Source organism: Neodiprion lecontei, chromosome 1 (assembly GCF_021901455.1).
Source record: "Neodiprion lecontei isolate iyNeoLeco1 chromosome 1, iyNeoLeco1.1, whole genome shotgun sequence".
NCBI classification, from domain to species: domain Eukaryota; kingdom Metazoa; phylum Arthropoda; class Insecta; order Hymenoptera; family Diprionidae; genus Neodiprion; species Neodiprion lecontei.
In genome coordinates, this window is record NC_060260.1 from 8,556,258 (window position 1) to 8,573,861 (window position 17,604).

At 41.4% G+C, this 17,604-nt stretch overlaps 1 protein-coding gene across 1 annotated transcript in view; it reads right to left on the minus strand.

Moving 5' to 3' along the window:
* LOC107226474 (suppressor of lurcher protein 1) overlaps nt 1-17,604 on the minus strand; it is a 366,303-nt gene that overhangs the window by 166,900 nt on the left and 181,799 nt on the right. Inside the window, exons 5-6 of the mRNA XM_046733833.1 lie at nt 9,037-9,193; nt 7,932-7,991 (exon numbers count right to left, since the gene is read on the minus strand). Coding sequence (XP_046589789.1) covers nt 7,932-7,991; nt 9,037-9,193 — 217 coding nt within the window. The remainder of the gene's footprint in view (nt 1-7,931; nt 7,992-9,036; nt 9,194-17,604) is intronic.

The window sequence follows — 17,604 nt, forward strand, 5'->3', positions numbered from 1 at the left end:
TTCGTCTACCAGGAGAGAAATTATAAGCGTCGACTTGTTAACCTAATTTTTCTGCATTGCCTAATAAAGAATGAATTTGGTTTTTTCACTGTCTGTACAAAGCTGGATTACGTCACCGGAAGTGTAAGGTTGTGATTTAGATTTGATAATCATTGCAGAATAGATTGGTTATATTTTCATAAATAATAATTATACGTTGTTGTTCTCGATCTGGCGAAACAAGCACGCCGATTTTGGGCGGCTTCTGACCGGAATCTTTGACTAGCGTCCGACTGAAAGCAGGGCTTTTCGGTTGGGCCCACTCAGCTGTAGAGTTTTTTGGAAAGTTTTAAGTGTGAAAAGGATGTTCGGGTACATTGGCCCGCTTTTCCATGGCTGGGAAAACCATCTGCAGAAACTAATGAAAGCGATTAGCGTCGGTGTCAGAGTGCGGTTGTGGCTAGGGTCGACCCATTATAACTTGAGCCACTGTTCACATTCCACGTTAACGGCAGATGGATTACTCTTAGCACCTCGTTCGGAGGCGGCACATCTGCACATGGTTACACGGAAACCGCTGTTTTCATAGAATCCTTTAGTCTCGAAGAGAGAGAGAGTGAGAGAGAGAGAGAGAGAGAGAGAGAGAGAGAGAGAGAGAGAGAGAAAGTTAGAGGAGTAAAACGAGAGACGTGGAGAGGAAATACGAATAAATTCTCCAAACACGTTAGCGTCCTGCGCCCTCAAAATGAGTTTATTGTTTTCGAAACGAAAAAAAAAAGAAAACGGGGCAAAAAACGAAGATAACGTACATATGGCACGTAAAATTCGGCGGGCTCTGCACGGTTACCAAAACTAACCTGACGTAGTACTGTTCCGAAAATTTCTCTCGTCTGAATGGCTCACTAAATTACAAAGATTAAAGGCAGGTTAGCCCATAAAATTGTACGCCGGTTTAGTACAACAGCTGACTCCATTGATAAAATATTGTTTATAGAGGGGATAAGGTATTTATAGGTTGATGAAAAAAATGGGCCGAGAATAAACGAATCTGTTGTCGCAACGAAAAGCAAAAAAAATGTTTCAAATTCATGCGATACAATTTGTACATTTGAATCCATCGAAACTCCGCAATATTCAGAGTGTGCAAATTCGTCGATTCGTTGACTAATTTCTATCATGTCACATATTTCTTAGCACTGTCACGTCTCAAATACAGTCCTTACGAAAAACTGACTGGAAAATCAGGTTATTCTGCATTAAAAATGTATTACATACACGTATATATTATATATGACGTGATATTACAGATGAATTGACTAAAATTGCCTCTCGAACTAGTATAATTACGTAAATGTTCAATTTCGAGTTTATTTATATTTTTGAAACTGGTTTTTCCGGTAGCCGTGAATGTGTACAGGTAAAAAAAAGAGAGTTTGCATTTTTTGCAAACATCATTCATCGACTTCGCGGTGGGTTTGACCATACAACAACTTGCCCGAGGGAAACTCGAACCTGTCGGTAATAATGAGTTTTGTAAAATTTCCTGGAAGCAGTCACAACGAAGCTTGGAAAAATGCAAATCTCATGTACGTACAATAAACTCGTTTCAAGCTGCAAACAATTCGTGGCGGTATTTGCAGTTGAATCTTTTGCTTTCAAACGGCATAAAAAAATTTAGTGAACAGAGGGTCGAGATGAAAGTATAAATAAATTGGATCGGAGAACGAAAGCCGCGCAAGCGCTATTCTACGGTGAAATTCTGCTCAATATTGTTGAAAATTACTACTTTCTGGATCGTGTTTCGTTTTCCGTACCGTGTATGTATCAAAAGGGCGCAAAGTCACTGGACGACGCGAGTCGTTGGGTCGGGGTCAAAATCCTGAAAGACCAAAAAGTCGATTGTTCGAAAACCCGAAATTTTCGAGATAAAAATTCTAAAACAACGAATGACCAGCGTACCGAAGCTGGGAATTTTGCTACATCACCCAGTTGAATAACTGTTTTCCCGAATGTTCATTTAACCCAACGCCTGCTTATCCGAAAAAGTATTTTCAGGACAGTCGGCATTCCGGATGACCAAAGCATAAAATGTGGAGATACGGAAAAATGAACGTTCCGAAATTAAAAATCGAGAGCGGCTAATACTTCCAACAGCCGTAAAACTGAAAAAAATAGTTGTTGATAATCAAAGTTCAGAGGGAGCAACATCACGCTTTGCAAAATGCAGAAGGGCCAGAAAGCCAAATGGCCGCAATACGGTTGTCATGGTTACGTGGGCTTGTGCTAAATGGCACCAGACACCGGCCATCGGATACGCGTGTCGTTGCAGAGAATATATGGGCTTATGACGTCATCCAACCTTCCGGCATTTTGGCCATTTTGTCTTCAGCGGGTTTCGAGATTTCGACCTTTCGAGTCTTTGGTCAGTCGTTATTGGTGAATTCGGATTCATAAATTTCCGACAAAGGCACGACTCTAACATTTGTAAAGTCGATTTTTTGACTGTTCGGTATTTTCGCAATTCAATATTTTGCCCTTCGTAATCTTGGCCATTCTGAAAAAAATGTCGGTATCGATTTATTTATACATTTTTGCGTTCTCAATTTTTATTTTTCCACCTGACAACTTCTCGTATTTATAATCTCTCTACGTTTTCAATGTCGGTAGTTTTGGCATTCGGGATTTCGTTCCGTCGACTTTTTGGTCTTTGCATTTTTGTACCTCAGCCGATTGTTCGCCGAGGCGATCCTCACTCCTGCAGGCTGCTACATCGCAGCTAGGTTGGTCTTATTTCGTACATAGAGAAGGCGAGCGCCGTTGGGAAATCATCTAATTTGTATACAAAACGAAAATTTCAACATCGAGCCACGCAGACACATATACATACGGGATTAACGTAACAATTTTCCTTCCTCAAAAAGCTGAGGGCTCTCTCCTTTGCTGCATTTTCCGTACGACTACGCATCCAGCCTTGCGTGTTAACTGTGTCGGATATATCCTTCGGGCTCTTGCGATATTCAAACACAATGTAAGTAGATGGCATTTTCAGGGAATCGAATCTTATCGCAGTAATATTGAAGGAGAAAATTTTTTGCCCATTTAAAAGAATCAATTTGTAGACGCATTTTACACGAAATTCACGCGTGGAAACATAATGTTATGTTGTAAATAGTCAAACTAATGAAACAATTGTTTCAAAATCGCGAACAAATTAATTTCAATGAAATACATTTCGAAACACGAAATCTCACTTGGAATTTAGTCGATTTAATGCAATAATACATTTTTCGTGATATTATCAAAATATTGAATACGCTCCGGTACATTCAACTAAATCGTTTAATGCAGCCCGCTAAATCTGTTCGGTGAATAAAGATGAGTAAGATTCAGGAAATCATGAAGGCTACAGCTTAATTATCGCTATTAAATAATATGTCATACCGTGACTCTACAAAATTTTTTGTTGAAATAGTAAAATAGTGTCTGTAACGCGTTAAAAATCCTTTCTCGCGAGAAAAGTAAGATCAGCAATTATTAGGAGATGCTACAGGCATGTGTCTAGTAACATCAGTAGAACCGAATCATGCGTGGTCTGATACCGTTGAATCAGTCCGTCAAGTCACAATGGCATATTTCTTTGTCGTTGTTTGATGTGGCCCTTAATTTTTGTAGCAATATAAACTACGATCAGGCGATAATTTTTTTAGTCACGACAATTAATCGATCATTTTTCAATTATTACTGAATGATTTTACTGCGCAAATCCGATTTTGCAATTGCAACAGAATCTGTAAGATTATGGTGCCAGAGCTTTTTTTAAACAATATGAAAACATTTTCTTTTCTGCGCGCTTTAAGATCAAATAAACTTTTTGTTTGTGAGAAAATGATGTTTGGTCTGATGAATATTAACTCTGAAATTTCGTTGCTAGGAGCAAATTTTGCTCATTACGCAGAAAAACTTTTCCGAGTGTAGTTAAAAAATTTTCACATACTACGTATATCGAAACGATATCGAAAACGTTCAATAAATAACTGCTAAAAGCTGGATAAAAATCGATCGTTGAACCCGCTCGGCGATGGAAAATTGTTGAAATTCTTCCACATCCTTTAAGACGCGGGCGTTCCTTCGAGGATCAATATATATATATATATATAGCAAAAGACAATCATGACACGTCAGTCGAGTCGGCAAAGTGTTTTAGAAGATTTAATCACTAGTGGAAGGAAACCGAGAGCAAAGTTTCACGGAGGTAATAATTGTCCTCAACAATTAAAACCCCTGACGGTATGAAGTTGGTAACTTTGAACGATTAACCTTTGTGCGAACGTGGCGACAGCCGAGACCGAGGCCCCATTGTGTTCTAATGCAAAGTATTTCAACTCCTCTTTACACTCGTTCTTGATACCTCCGTCGCTCAGAGTCTGACGACAGTGAGAAAGTCCATATAGAGAGAGCTGCACGATTCGCGCCGAGGAAACAAACTCCGGGATCTTCGTACAGTTAACCCGGATAGAAGTTTGCTTGCGTACGTTCGTTTTTTTTTTCCACTATTTTCTCGTCTCGAAACTTGGTGGTGGCGCAGGTGATGCTAAGGGATGAACCACCTCGCGGTTTACCGGCTGCAGAGTCTCTTTACGCACACATTCCTTGAAACCCGGTCAAACTGCACCAGCCTGCAGGAGTTAATCCCTGATAAATCCTCCAACTCTCGTCTAATTCCGTATTGAGCTTCCTTAATTTCATTCCGCCGGGGACTCTGCAGGTTTCTCCGATTTCACGTGGATTCAGACTCGAAAAAACGACCAACCAGATGTGAATTCACTTTTTCTTCTCCTTCGGTAATCTTTGCTGCATCTCCGATCGATCGGACATTTTCACCGATTCGTTACAACTGTTACAGCACAAAAGATACAAAACTTTTCCAGAGATGACGGGAGTTGTGAAATTTCATAATTTACGAATCTCTAAATCATTTACGATCGTGCCTAAAAAATTTTCGTTTGATCTGAGGTATGTCGCATTTGTCTTCAGTTCCGCATGCTCAAGTGCACGGAATATCTCGAAGGAAAGGAATTTCATTTCGCGGCAACAGGACGTGGGATATTATTCCTTCTACGAAGGGGAAAATCTCGGTAACGTTTGCGAATTTAAAAATATCAAATTTCTAAAAATTTCCACTCCCTTTTACCCCGAAGACATCTCTCCCTATTCGATCTCAGCTATTTTCTCCGGGGAAAATTTAAATCGAAACGTGGATTTCGGATGACGCTTTGATCCGGGACTTGTCGACACGCGGTTTTGACATGTTCATCGAGCGAAGAGCGTGAGGTCAGCTTACCGATTCGCCGGCCGGCGTCAGCCGGTATCAGGAGTGGACAGATTTATGTAGGTAATATCGGAGGCATTAGGCCTTTGACTTATCGGCGTTCGTAAAATCCAGCGTTGCGAAGGCCTATGTTTCATTCATGGGTTCATAATACGTCAGATCTCCGCCCTCCCCGTAGAACAATGCTGCTTAAATCCGCTTCGCCCGTCCCTCTTTCGATCCTTTTCTTTCCTACACCCTCTCTCTAGCTATCGCAATTTTAAACAGGGGACGGTATTGCTCGCTTGGCATTTATTGTTACTGTACTGCTTTCTTCGACCTTTCTTCCCCAGTTTCTATCATTGTTGCATCATATTGTTTCGATACTTGGCCTTCGGAATGCAGAAGAGCCTTACAAAATTGTTAATTTTTGCATAGCGTGTAACTACTCAGCTTGTTTCATTTTCTACTCGATTCCTTTCTCAACTTACCCCAGTAATTTCACCTGGATAAAAATTCCGCCACTTTCTCTTGCACATTCAGTCTTCATTTTTTTACATCACTACGCTGGATCCTCGAAAATCATTGTATAGAAATTTTGTCCGGTTAATAAACTCATTGCCCGAAAACAATAAGATTTTAAGAGAAATTGAATGTAATTCTGGTGAGAGAGCCGCAATTAATCGGTCTATTCACTACAAAAAAAAAAAAAAAAAAGGATCACGAAATTCTTGCGGCTTCTACAAATTTATATTATCGCAAAATGGAAGCGTGAACGAGTGATTAGAAGACTATATCAATGGAAATAGGAATCGAACAATATGGGCCAAGCTAAAATATCACGCTGAAACACAAACAGTTGTTGCGAGTGAAATTTTCGGAGTGAATATTCACTGCAGCTTATTCGTTGGACCTATTGTTCTATTGATTGATTCGTATTACGGCTACGCAACTCGAGCCACGAAGGACTCATAGTGAGTGAATAATCGTATTGGGTTCCCTAGACGGACTGGTAGGTTCGGTGAATTGATTCGTTCTATTGAAGGAAACTGGAGAGTCTTCTCTCTCAGGGAGCCTTAGCAACCGAGCCTATTTAGAAGCCAGCTTAAATTTACCTTCACTATCTGAAACTCCGTATCTCGATAAATTCGTTGTATCTCGTTCGTTTCGAATCGATTTCGACGTTAAACGTATTTTCTTTGGTACTTGGATACTCCGTTCGTTTCTGCAAATAAATCACTAAATAAAGAGGTAAGAATTCCTTGTCGGACAAAAATTCCGATCCATCATGCATAACATCTGCGGATATACATAATACACATTTATTTCATCCAGTCGTGAACATTAGAATCTACTGCAAATCTCGCGTCAGTTTTTTAAATTACGCACTAATTATACCTGAATGGACGATAAAAGAGGTCAGTCGATCAAGCTGAGCTTCCGTTTTTTTTTTTTTTTTTCAGTATTCGTAAAGTTGCATACTAGAAAAAAAAAAAAAAAAAAACAGAGAGAAATGCAATGATTGGTTACACAAAATTAATTTCTTTTCCCCAGTTTTTTAGCTAAAGAGCAATTAATTCATCCGAGAAGTAAGCGATAGAAATTCAGCGGATCTTCGTACACACACGGTGAGAATTCTTAATGTTTCGATGGTTTCTTGGCTGCAGATAGAGTCAATCGCATACCGATATCCGTTCGTACGTTATAGGAAAAGCCGTAGAGTGAAGACGTCGGAACGTTTCGCAAACATTTGTTCAAGCTATTTGATTAGTTTAATGGTCCACTGGACTTGACGCGGTTCCATCATCGTTTCCATGATATAACTCAACGGGCAAATAGAATATTATACGGAAGATTTGCCATAGATCTTCGGAATTCCGTGCATTGGTAAACACCTGCTGGCATCGAGGCTAGAAATGTTCGATTCATAGATAAGTGCGACTCTATTAACCACTCGAAATCAATCGGTTGTAGGAGAGGTGAGTGAGCAAAAAGTGAAAACTGAAAATAATCTTCGAGTGATAAGTAATTGGTGAAAAAAACTTTCCGCATAGTCGATGAAAAATTTCAAGTAAAGCCGATACGGAATTCAAGCCGTGGACGCAATTACGTATATAGTGTGAACATAAGTGACTCGCATAGTTTTGTAATTGAGTATTTGCTCAGAAAATTTGCCCCTCCCGTTGGGTAGAAGAATAAAGTAAAAAGGGAGAGTGAAAGTTAGAGGGGAAAAAAGTGGCCGTCGGTGGAAAACACGAGAGTGGCTTAACTTTTAAGTGAGGCATTTATGCCTCATTTTGAGGCCCGTTTGTCTTATACATCTCTCGCCTCTCTACTCTTTTCACCCTTACGGTATTACGCGCGAAAATGATAAAGAAACAGCCGGCACCCTTCGCCAGTCAAAGGGAACCAGCAGCCCTCGGTCTCTGTCCTTTAGTCGATTTCTCAATGGAAGAATTGTTTGCCTCACCGTAACAATAGTACGTTTTGTTCCTTGTATCAACCTCTGAAAGATACGCAAATGATCTTGGGCCAGACTTTGATCTGCACCCTTCCAGCTTATACCGTTCGGCCTTTGTACGATACATTGGTTAATATCAAGTTAGTTTCGAATAAGAATAACGCAACCTCGACTCTGGCTTACCTCAGATCACCCTTCTGCAGTGCGATTTCTTCGAACAGCACACGAATTCGTTCCTTTAATCTGTAACAATGAAAGTATATTTATGCGCTTTGAATTCAATAATTGGCCTTCTGTGACATAGCAGAGAAAATATTTTACATTTTCGAAGAATTTATCAACGTGAAATAAGTCTGTCAAACTTTCTTTTCTCCCTCATTAATATCGATAACAATATTATTGTTATTATTATTATTATCATGATTGTCAGACTACGTAACTTCAAGATCCAATATTATAAAACAATGAAGAAATAAAAGACGAAATGACAGAAGCAGAGTGGTTTTAATACCGATCGATCGTGAAATGATACCGTAGTTTCGAATATCGTGGACTGCAGAGAGTAATAAAGTCAGTGAATGATATAAGTTTCTGAAAGTTGCGACTCTAGTCTAGAATATGAGTTCATTAAAGACATTTCCGAGACTTAACTGACTATGGGTCAAGGTTTATTGTAATCTAAATCCGTGGATTGTACGGCAAGATCCCTTCTCAACGCCTAATAAACTCTATATATATGTCGGGGCTCATTTGGTGCATAAATTTGACCGATATTTGTAGTATTCGTTATGAAAATTACATCCCATTCTCGAACGTTCCAAACTCTTAGTATTCACAAAATCGTCTGAAACTTATATTTGGACTGATGGGATGAACAGTAACAAGTGATTTTGAACGATTGTTCTTAAAAGACAATATCTATGACCATGATCTACTTGCGAGACCATTTGACACAGCTTTACCCAACGATATTATATTCCGCACCAATTTGGTCCTTGTTTGTACTTGCAAACTTTTTCCAAGTTTATCGCAGCCCATTTCCAAATATCCTTACGTACATTATACCCGACCTTAAAACAGTAATTTGAGAAAGGTGAAAGAGGAGGCGAGGTAGAATATAGAAAGTTTCATGACTGTATGACAAGAAGACCCGGTGAGAAATGAGGAAAGTTGTTCGCCGTCGGAAGCACAAGAATTTCTTGTGACGAGAGGATGGGAGGAAGAGATGGAAAGATACGGAGAGTGAGTCAAGGAAGGAGACAGGGTGTGTTTATACCGTATACCGTACCTTGCCCGGAACCGGTACGAGCACCGGATGTTCTTCGGGTAGGAGGACGGATAGCGAGGCGAGTAAAACCGTCCACGCAGTGGCGTGAGGGTGGAGCTGACGAATTCGTAGTCACACATGCTTCCCGGTATCGGTTGTCCGTCGATCTCGAACTTTCCTGAAACAAGAAAGAACGTGGGTTTGTTAAACAGGGTCACTGGTCAAAGAATGTCGGGTCAATCGGTTCCTCTTCCTTCATCTCCGTCCCATGTTTCATCCAACCATTCCCAAGACCTGAATTGGCAAGAATCGAATGTTCCTCATCACAGAATGACGACGCGAGAGCAGTCCATCACTGTGTCGTATAATCTCGAGAGAAGCACTCATCGATTGGTTTTTGACGGATGGAGGCGGCGCCGTGCGGCGTTGTAAAAAGGAGTCTAACCTTGGCCGAGAGTTGTCGGAAAGAAGAGAGAAAAGTACGGAAAGAGAGTGTGAGAGGAAAAAATAGATTGGCAAGATATTCAGTTTACCTTACGTCACTGTAGGCTAGCGCACACCGTATACATCTCACTTATCTCTTGACAAATGACGTCGCTTTTCGCGGCAGTCTGACACGTGACTGACGTAATCAGACTATGACATAATGACCTGCCAACAACCAGACGCAACTCGAGATGGGTTGATCAGGTTAGTGAAAGCGAGACACGCCTCTGAGAGGGATGCCTGCAGGTATTTTCGTCTCCGGTTACTTCCTCTCAACGTGCGCAGGCTTTGATATTAATTCCGATTTCGGAATGATGCTCTGATCCATACCCTTTGGGACGTGTTTTAGGTGTTCGAGTAATCGGAGGCTTCCCAGGGGACTAAATTACCGTAGAAGGGTTCAAGCTCGCTGCTCACAATCACTTCTGTCAGTCTAAGCGAATTACTGATCATGACTATCCACTGATTATCAGAAACGGTGTTCGTTATTCATACACAGTCTTTGCTCCGCCAAATTAGGATCAAAACCTTCAGCCAGTAATGAAATTTTGATAGAGTGAAACTTCCCAATGGCGGACATCTTCGGGACTAAAAATATCGTCCGTTATTGAGTAGTGTCCGTTATTCAAAACAACATTAACCTGTAAATTGTGCTTCTTGAGATTTTTAGACTGTCCGTTCAAGAGAGGAAACCATCGTTGGGAGGTGTACGTTAAGAGAAGTTTCACTGTAACTGGTTCTGCGAATGGTAACGAAGTTTGACTTCTCTTCTCCGCGAGGATACAAGTGCGTAACTAAATCATGTGAATTTCCGAATTGATCGACAGTCATGCTACCGAGCAACTCGTGCGAATGTCTTCCCGCAAACGCAGGGTTCGGTATTTGACTCTTCTACCGGGGCTGGAATTCTTGAACTCCGAGATGCACTTCGGCACGGTTGGCACTGTTCCTAGACTGAGAAGACGAAACAAAGTGATAGCGGACCGTCTGCGCCAAGATATATTGCAGACCTGCACCGACTTCCGCTTAAGAAACTCGAGATGCCAGAGGGTGAAAATATTTTGAGGAGAAATCGATTTGGCAAAAATAAAAACTTCCACCAAAAAGTGGGAATGAAAGTGTCCTGACGTGCCAAACGTGTTGGCACAAAAATTTGAGCCTATATTTCCGGACGATATCTGTCTCGGTAAGAAAACAAGTTATTGGTAAAAGTTGGTAATCGTGACACCCTCCCGGGAGTCGCCCTTCCTTGACAGGTAGTCGGGGCTGTTTCATGGTTTAATTCTTATTCTCACCTCGAAATCAAACTCGTGTGGTGAACGAGGGTCCCTGAGAAAGTTCTTAGCACATCGTACGATGAGCAGCTGGCGATAAGACGGGGCTTTTATAACTCTTTGTTCGAAGAAGTTACGCGAAAACTTGTCAAGAGTTTACCAAGGATATCGTGGACGAGGAGCTCTCCCTCCTTCTCACACTCTCTTTCTCTCCCTCTTTCCCTCTAGAACCAAACCTTGTTTTCTGTCCACCCTTTTACCTGGCGATGCAAGTTTAGTTTATCCCGGGGTTACTTTCGCCATTGAACTCCTTAAATCAAATACAACTAAACCATTCTCCTTTTTCCGTTCTCCGTTCCTGAGATCTCAACCTCTCCTGTCTTTTCAATCTCTGCTCTTCCTATTCCCGTCCCACTTTTCGTTCTCTCTGTTCTATTTTCCAGAGAAACCGCAGGCGGCTCCCTCACCCTTGTAATCCTGTTGTACCACCCTCAACCGTGAAGCCTCTGCTATATTTGCTCGGTCTATCCAACCGCGTCACACAATACTTGCACTTCTCTCATGCATCTTATTTTCTGCAGTGCTTCTGGCGCTTCTCTCTACGTGGTTCCATGTCCCGTTGCTTTCGCCTACGTACGTACGGAAGTACGGCTCGGGTTTCATACAAATTTGGGAATATATTACATTCACAGCGTATCTCTCGAACATAGTGAATGTTTCTAATTTTTACTCTCGTGCAATGCGATGCATCGTTTGAAACCTTCGCTCTGAATAAGTTCACGGAAAACATCGTTCTCCGGTTGGACACACTGATCTCTGAGTAATGATCACGGAATTCGGAATGGACAAATCAAGAAGCAATGAAAAATACATTATAAGCAATTACCACCGTAACGCTGAGATCAAAGGCAATCGCAGAGTCTTTGCCGAGTGATTCATTCAATTACCAAACAAATTAAACATCCAACACTGGATCTTACGGCCTCTCCGAAATTGGCACTCTCGAATAATGCATCGGACATCAATTCGAGAGTAAATGAACTTCGCTGCAATATTTCATTGTCAAATACTACTTACGAAATTTCTATTTCTACGTTAAATTAGAAGTTGGCAAGTTCGTGACGAGGCGAGGAGGCAAAATTCATTGTCCCATTGAACCTGCTTCTGCGTTTATACCTCGGCGTCATTTTTCCCGTCTCGCCAGTAAATACAATAAAGGTGGACCATTTTACGGTCTGCCCTATAGATGCCCGTGCGGAGATGGTCCCGGATACCTAATGGGTGTCCTTAGCGGTGCTTCCAGCTAGATAAGAGCGCTTTCTTCGTCTGCAATTAGAGCTGGCGATGTGCACTTTGTGCTCGTAGTGTAATTTTTTTTTTCTAGAAGTAAGTCTTTCTATTTGAGGAGCGTTCGTTTCTTTGAAGAAATTGCGAGCAGACCGAGACTCGAGAATCGTCCCCGTGTTGTGTAAGGGCGTTGGGCAGGTGAGACGCGTAGCTGCAGGTTGGATCGAATCTTCTCAATTAAGAAAGTGCAAGCTCAAACTAAAGGAAGCAAAAAGACTAACTTGCGAACTTTTAAAGGTGAAAAAGGTCCTCACTCGTAAGACGCATACGCCATCACACGTACCCAGAGTAAATAATGATAAGGCGTGAAGCGAGCGAAATATCTCCTGTTGTCCATGGGTGAACAGTAAAAATAGGAGTCGGGTGATATCTCGTAAAATTCACCACCTCCTGAAACCATTTTATCGAACCTCCGGCGGCGAGGGACACTAGTAAGAAGGAAATTGCATTATATGAACCCTTACATGCCAGTACTATAACTCATGTCTGCAACACACCGTGACTCTTTTTTTGCGGTTTTTTTTACAGTTAAAGTGCACGGTCTGAGACTCCTCAACCTTCACTATGCCAGCTATATTCACTATTTCTACGAAAGAATTTAATGGTCTCATTATTTCTCTGGAATGAATTTTGAAAGTTCGCTGTTAAATTGTTCGTACGAGATACAGGCCGAACATTGGTTTTAGTTTACACAAAGTTCACGGTCCAATAAACATGCCAGAATTGCTCTTCAGCAAACAGATGTTATCAACCCTATAAGAGAAAGGCATACCTACAACGGCAATGCGTATTGACTGACTTAAGACCAAATTTGGCTGGTCTTGTTGGAATTCAGAAATGAGGTGAGATTGCGATTGCGTTCGGGCCAGACTCTGTCGTCAGTTTCGCGAGAATTCTATTGTGCAATTGACTTTCAGGTTTCCAGGTCTCCTCCTTTATCAAGACAGCACCGAATCAAACGGGTTCGCAATCTTGTGTTCGGAGGCTTGCAGGTTGCAGTGAGTTTCTTGACGCAAGTACATATTGACACGATTGAACTTGAAGAATATCAGTCCAAGTGCTGCGTGGTTATCGTCCCTGTTTCCGAACGGTGTGAAAATTTGATCAAATTCCGACGAAGCAGACGGAGTTCCTCGGTAGCTTGATTAATTTATTCAATTTAGCTGGCAGGCGAGCCTGATACGAACGGTATTAAAGAGGCGGTGGCGAGGGGATGTTTTGTCGAGGACATCAAAGAGTTTATGGTGATTGAAAGAGCTCTTGGAAAACGGGCTTCAAAATACGTGGGAGGTGTTTTGCGCAAGGTGTTAATATTGTACACGCACACGACGAAATAAAAGGAAATCTCTCTGGACATTTGCAGGATTTCCCACGTTTTGCGGTTAAGAAATGCGATCTGGTATTCCGCAGATGCTCGGTACCAAAACATTCCAAATATGGTGAGAACGTGCAGCGGCGGAAAGGAGCAGAAATCCAGCGTCCTGACCAATGAGCCGTGTTTTTCAACGCGGTGAGAAGCAAAAAATTCGTCCGATCATCCGTGTATTTTTAACGCGAAGCCAAAATTTGCGACAATCTTATTTCACTCCAAGTGCAGGATAGAATCTCGGTGGAAAATCAATTCTCCCTTTGTTCTTCACCCTTGCAAAAGGCTCACTGCAGTTCTAAGTGTTTGCACCGTCTACACAGAGTATACAATACCGATTTACCGTTCCACGATTATCCGTAAGGGATCACGTAGATTGAAGCGGTGCCGAGGCACGTATGCCTTCGTAGACGAGTATCAACAATCAAGACCGGTGATTTAAGTTCCAGCGTTCATTTTATGACGCATTCGTGCCGTTCGATTCTAGCCCCGATTACAAGGTACGTGCTCGTTAGTTCTCGTTAATGAGAAAAAGTTTCCGAGCATATGTTCAAGATACAAAATCAGAGCAACTGCATTGCCTTACTTCTCGGAATTAGGGTGAGGGAGTTGAGGCTCGATAGCATTTCATTGATTAGTATGAAGAAATTCGAGTGGAAGCTTTTTACCTTCTTTTACGGTCGTTCCAGCGTCCCGATACTTTTCCTTGAAATAAGCGAATCACTTTGAAAGCTCTCGAAGTTCAAGTCCGAAAGTTTTATATCGGGCGGTGTACTGAAATTAGGCTTTTTCTTACTTTTATCGTACAGCACTGACATAAAATTCATTTGAAAGGATGGATATGAAAACAAAATTTTTAGCGGAAATACTTCAGCCCGATTTAAGGAGCGTTAAGCACTATGCCAATTGGAACTACATTGCTTGATTTACTGTAACATCGAGCATAGAGCGGCCCGCTAAATTAAGGAACCTTTCTCATACTAGGCGATTTCCCTCAAATAGCCACTTTCGAGGGGCGACGTCGACCCGGAGAGTTGAAAATTGGAACCATTTCCTGCCATTTGGGAGAAGGAAATGAATCAACACGCAAGAACGTGTTCAAGGGTATGGTATAATTTCAATCCACCGTTCCAAACGAGCAGAACAGTCAAGAAGACAGATAATCAAAGTGTTAAAACCGTACGTTTGTATAATGAAAATTGATCGTTATCGCAAAGCGAGATTCGCAGTTTACGATACGTAGCGAATGACAGCGGAGGTTGGCCGACGGAACGAATTCCATAAGTTGTGTTTCACGGTTACGTGAACGGGGATCCAAGCAGGAGCGGAAAGCATGAGAGTTTGAAATGGAAAGCGGTTGGTAGGTAAGCGAATTTGTCCAGACCATTGCCAGGTTAAATGCCGCATGTTCAATTCACGGAAATAGACAACAGTTAGGGGCCGCGGAAGCAAATCCCCCGCTCAAAAGGTTACGGGAAACCATGGAAAATTTGGAACTCTCCTCATTGTCAGTTGGGCTGCGAATCCGTCCCTCGTAGAGCCGGCGGAAGCGATCGCAACGTGGCGTGACGTCACATCGGGAAAAACGATTCGGATCAGAGGCGTAGAATGTAGAATTCGACCGGCGTGTAAACCGCGGGCTCTCGGCTTGAAGAGGGCTCGTTTTCGTGACTAGAATTTCTACGCTGTACAATTTCGACGCCCTGCTAGTACACTGGAACTTTTGCCACTGTATACCGGTGAAAATAGAACCCTGCCTTTTTACCAATTGTCGGACGAACAGCGAAAAGCTCAGCGAAGTTCTCACCTACTCGGTTTCAACTTCTCGCCGAACGGTATTTTCCTGCAGTTCCTCGAAGTTAGCCACCCATGCTTGTTATACTGCAGAACTTTACTTCGAGTCGGGAATTATGTACGACGAATTATATGCTCCGGTCACTTTTACCCGTTTTTAACGTTTGGTTTCTCTCTGTTCTAGAGCAAAGTAAAATTTAAAATTTCCTGAATGCAGGCCAGGCATTTTTTCCTGCTTTTTCAGTTACAGTTTTATCTTTAGACCAAAGTGGAATCACCGCTTTAGATTTTTGGAGTTACGAGCAGTTTTGCTCTCTCTCATTTCTCTGATTCTCTTTTCCTCTGTCCATGCTCTGATTGTTCTTTTCATTTTTGGTTCCATTTCACGGTGATACTAATCTCTTCGAATTATAGACAAGAAATGAAAATATATGACGCAAAGAGTTTGAAACCGAGAATGGAAAGTGATCAGGGAAGACATGGAGAGAAAAAGAGAAAGAGAGAGAAAGAGTGTGAGAGTGAGACGGAAAACTAGTATGATGTGGTAGCGATATGAGAAAATTCTTCAAATTGCATACCAGAGGCATACCTGAGGTATCAAAAGCAGCCGAGAATGCTGATTTCAGCTGCGGTAGGTAGGAACAATTGTTAGGGTGAAGGTATGTATATTTCATTCTGATAGGAATGAATACCAAAACTTTTTCCATCATCTTATGTATGCGAAGCCAATGGACCATATACAGATGCGCAACGCAGTGGCACGCAAGAGACTCGTTGGCATCATTTCTTCATCGAAAATCCTCTTCACCCCAAACAAATACTCCTCGCCAAGTTTACCTCTGCGCCATATTTTTCGCTTCAGCAGAAGTGTTTATTTTATGAACATCTACAAGTAAATTGTCAACTTTTCTATCAAGCGACCCAAATTTCGTGCAGAAATTCGTACACGATCGCTGTTACTGTCGAAGTCCCAAAGCTTGGAGCAAAAAGATTGAAAAACATTAATATTCTTCTTCGTATAGCAGCGTGCAGTTAAATTGATATTAATTATTTTCAAGGTAAGGATCAACTGCGATGTGGTAACTGGTATCAGGACGTAAGGGATAAATTCTAAATGAAATACGAAGGCACCAGTTCGCTTAGTCGGGTAGAGAGTGGCTCGAGGCGAGGGCAAAGAAGGCCCGACAAGTTCGTCTCTCTGGTTAAGTACACGATACACGCACAAGTTATCTCGCGGAAGACATTAATAAGTTTTGTTTCATTATACACCTTGACAAAAGCTTCCGCGATCTCGAAAACAAATTGTTTCTGTTGTGTTTCCAACCGTGGGATAACGAAAGGGTTTATTATAACCGTCAAGGGTAATTTCGATACAGGCTTAGATTTCGAGGCAAGTAACGAGGAAATTTAGTTTTTCCTTCAGTCTTTTGGCTCGTTGTTTCGGTTTTTCAAAACTGGTACATTTCACGTTTTTACTTGTTTTGAAAAGCCTTGCGATTTGTTGGAAAAAAAAATTTGGACCAGCGTTGGAACTTATTCGCCTTCTTTAATCATGTTGAACTTTTAATTATTGAAACACTGATCGGATCTTTGACGCAAAGATTACGATGGTGTTTTTATTTATTTCATATTCACACAATAAGCTGCGAGTGATTTATAAAAGCACGAAGTATTTCGAATATACTTTCCTGTCGTGTGATTAGTTTTCCAAAAAAGACAATGATTGATGTATCGTTCATAAATTCGTCGCCGCGTGAGAATATTAAAGCGTGATTTCTCGAAATCGATTATGCGTATTGCGTTGCTCGTCATTGTTCATTTGCGAATTATAGACATTTCCATAATTAACGCATACAATTACGTATGAATCTGATTTACCAGGGGCGTATTCACGACAAACGATGATCCGTTGTATTTGTAATGAATTTACAGCTTCATTACTTGCTAAGGACAGAATTGCGCCGGTGGTTTGCACAGGCGTCAATGCTCACACTCAGACTAATTGGCATCACCGTTGCGCCCGTGGGGTTCCGTGACCTGAAAGCCAACCCTTTCGTGCGATGTACGTATACGCACATGTAACGCAATTGCGTGCATTTCGCCCGGTCGCTGACACGAGATTTCCGAATAATTAGCATCTTGAACCAATATAATATGCGCAATAAATGAAAGTTCCACTTTAGAAATTAGAAAAAAAAAGATTAAACCAAAGCGATAAATTTGCTCTGGACGATTCGCACAAAAAATTTGTAGAAAATAGGTTAAAAAAAAAAAAGAAAAAAGAGAGAGAGAGTAAAACTAATTTAAAAAGTTAGTTTAACA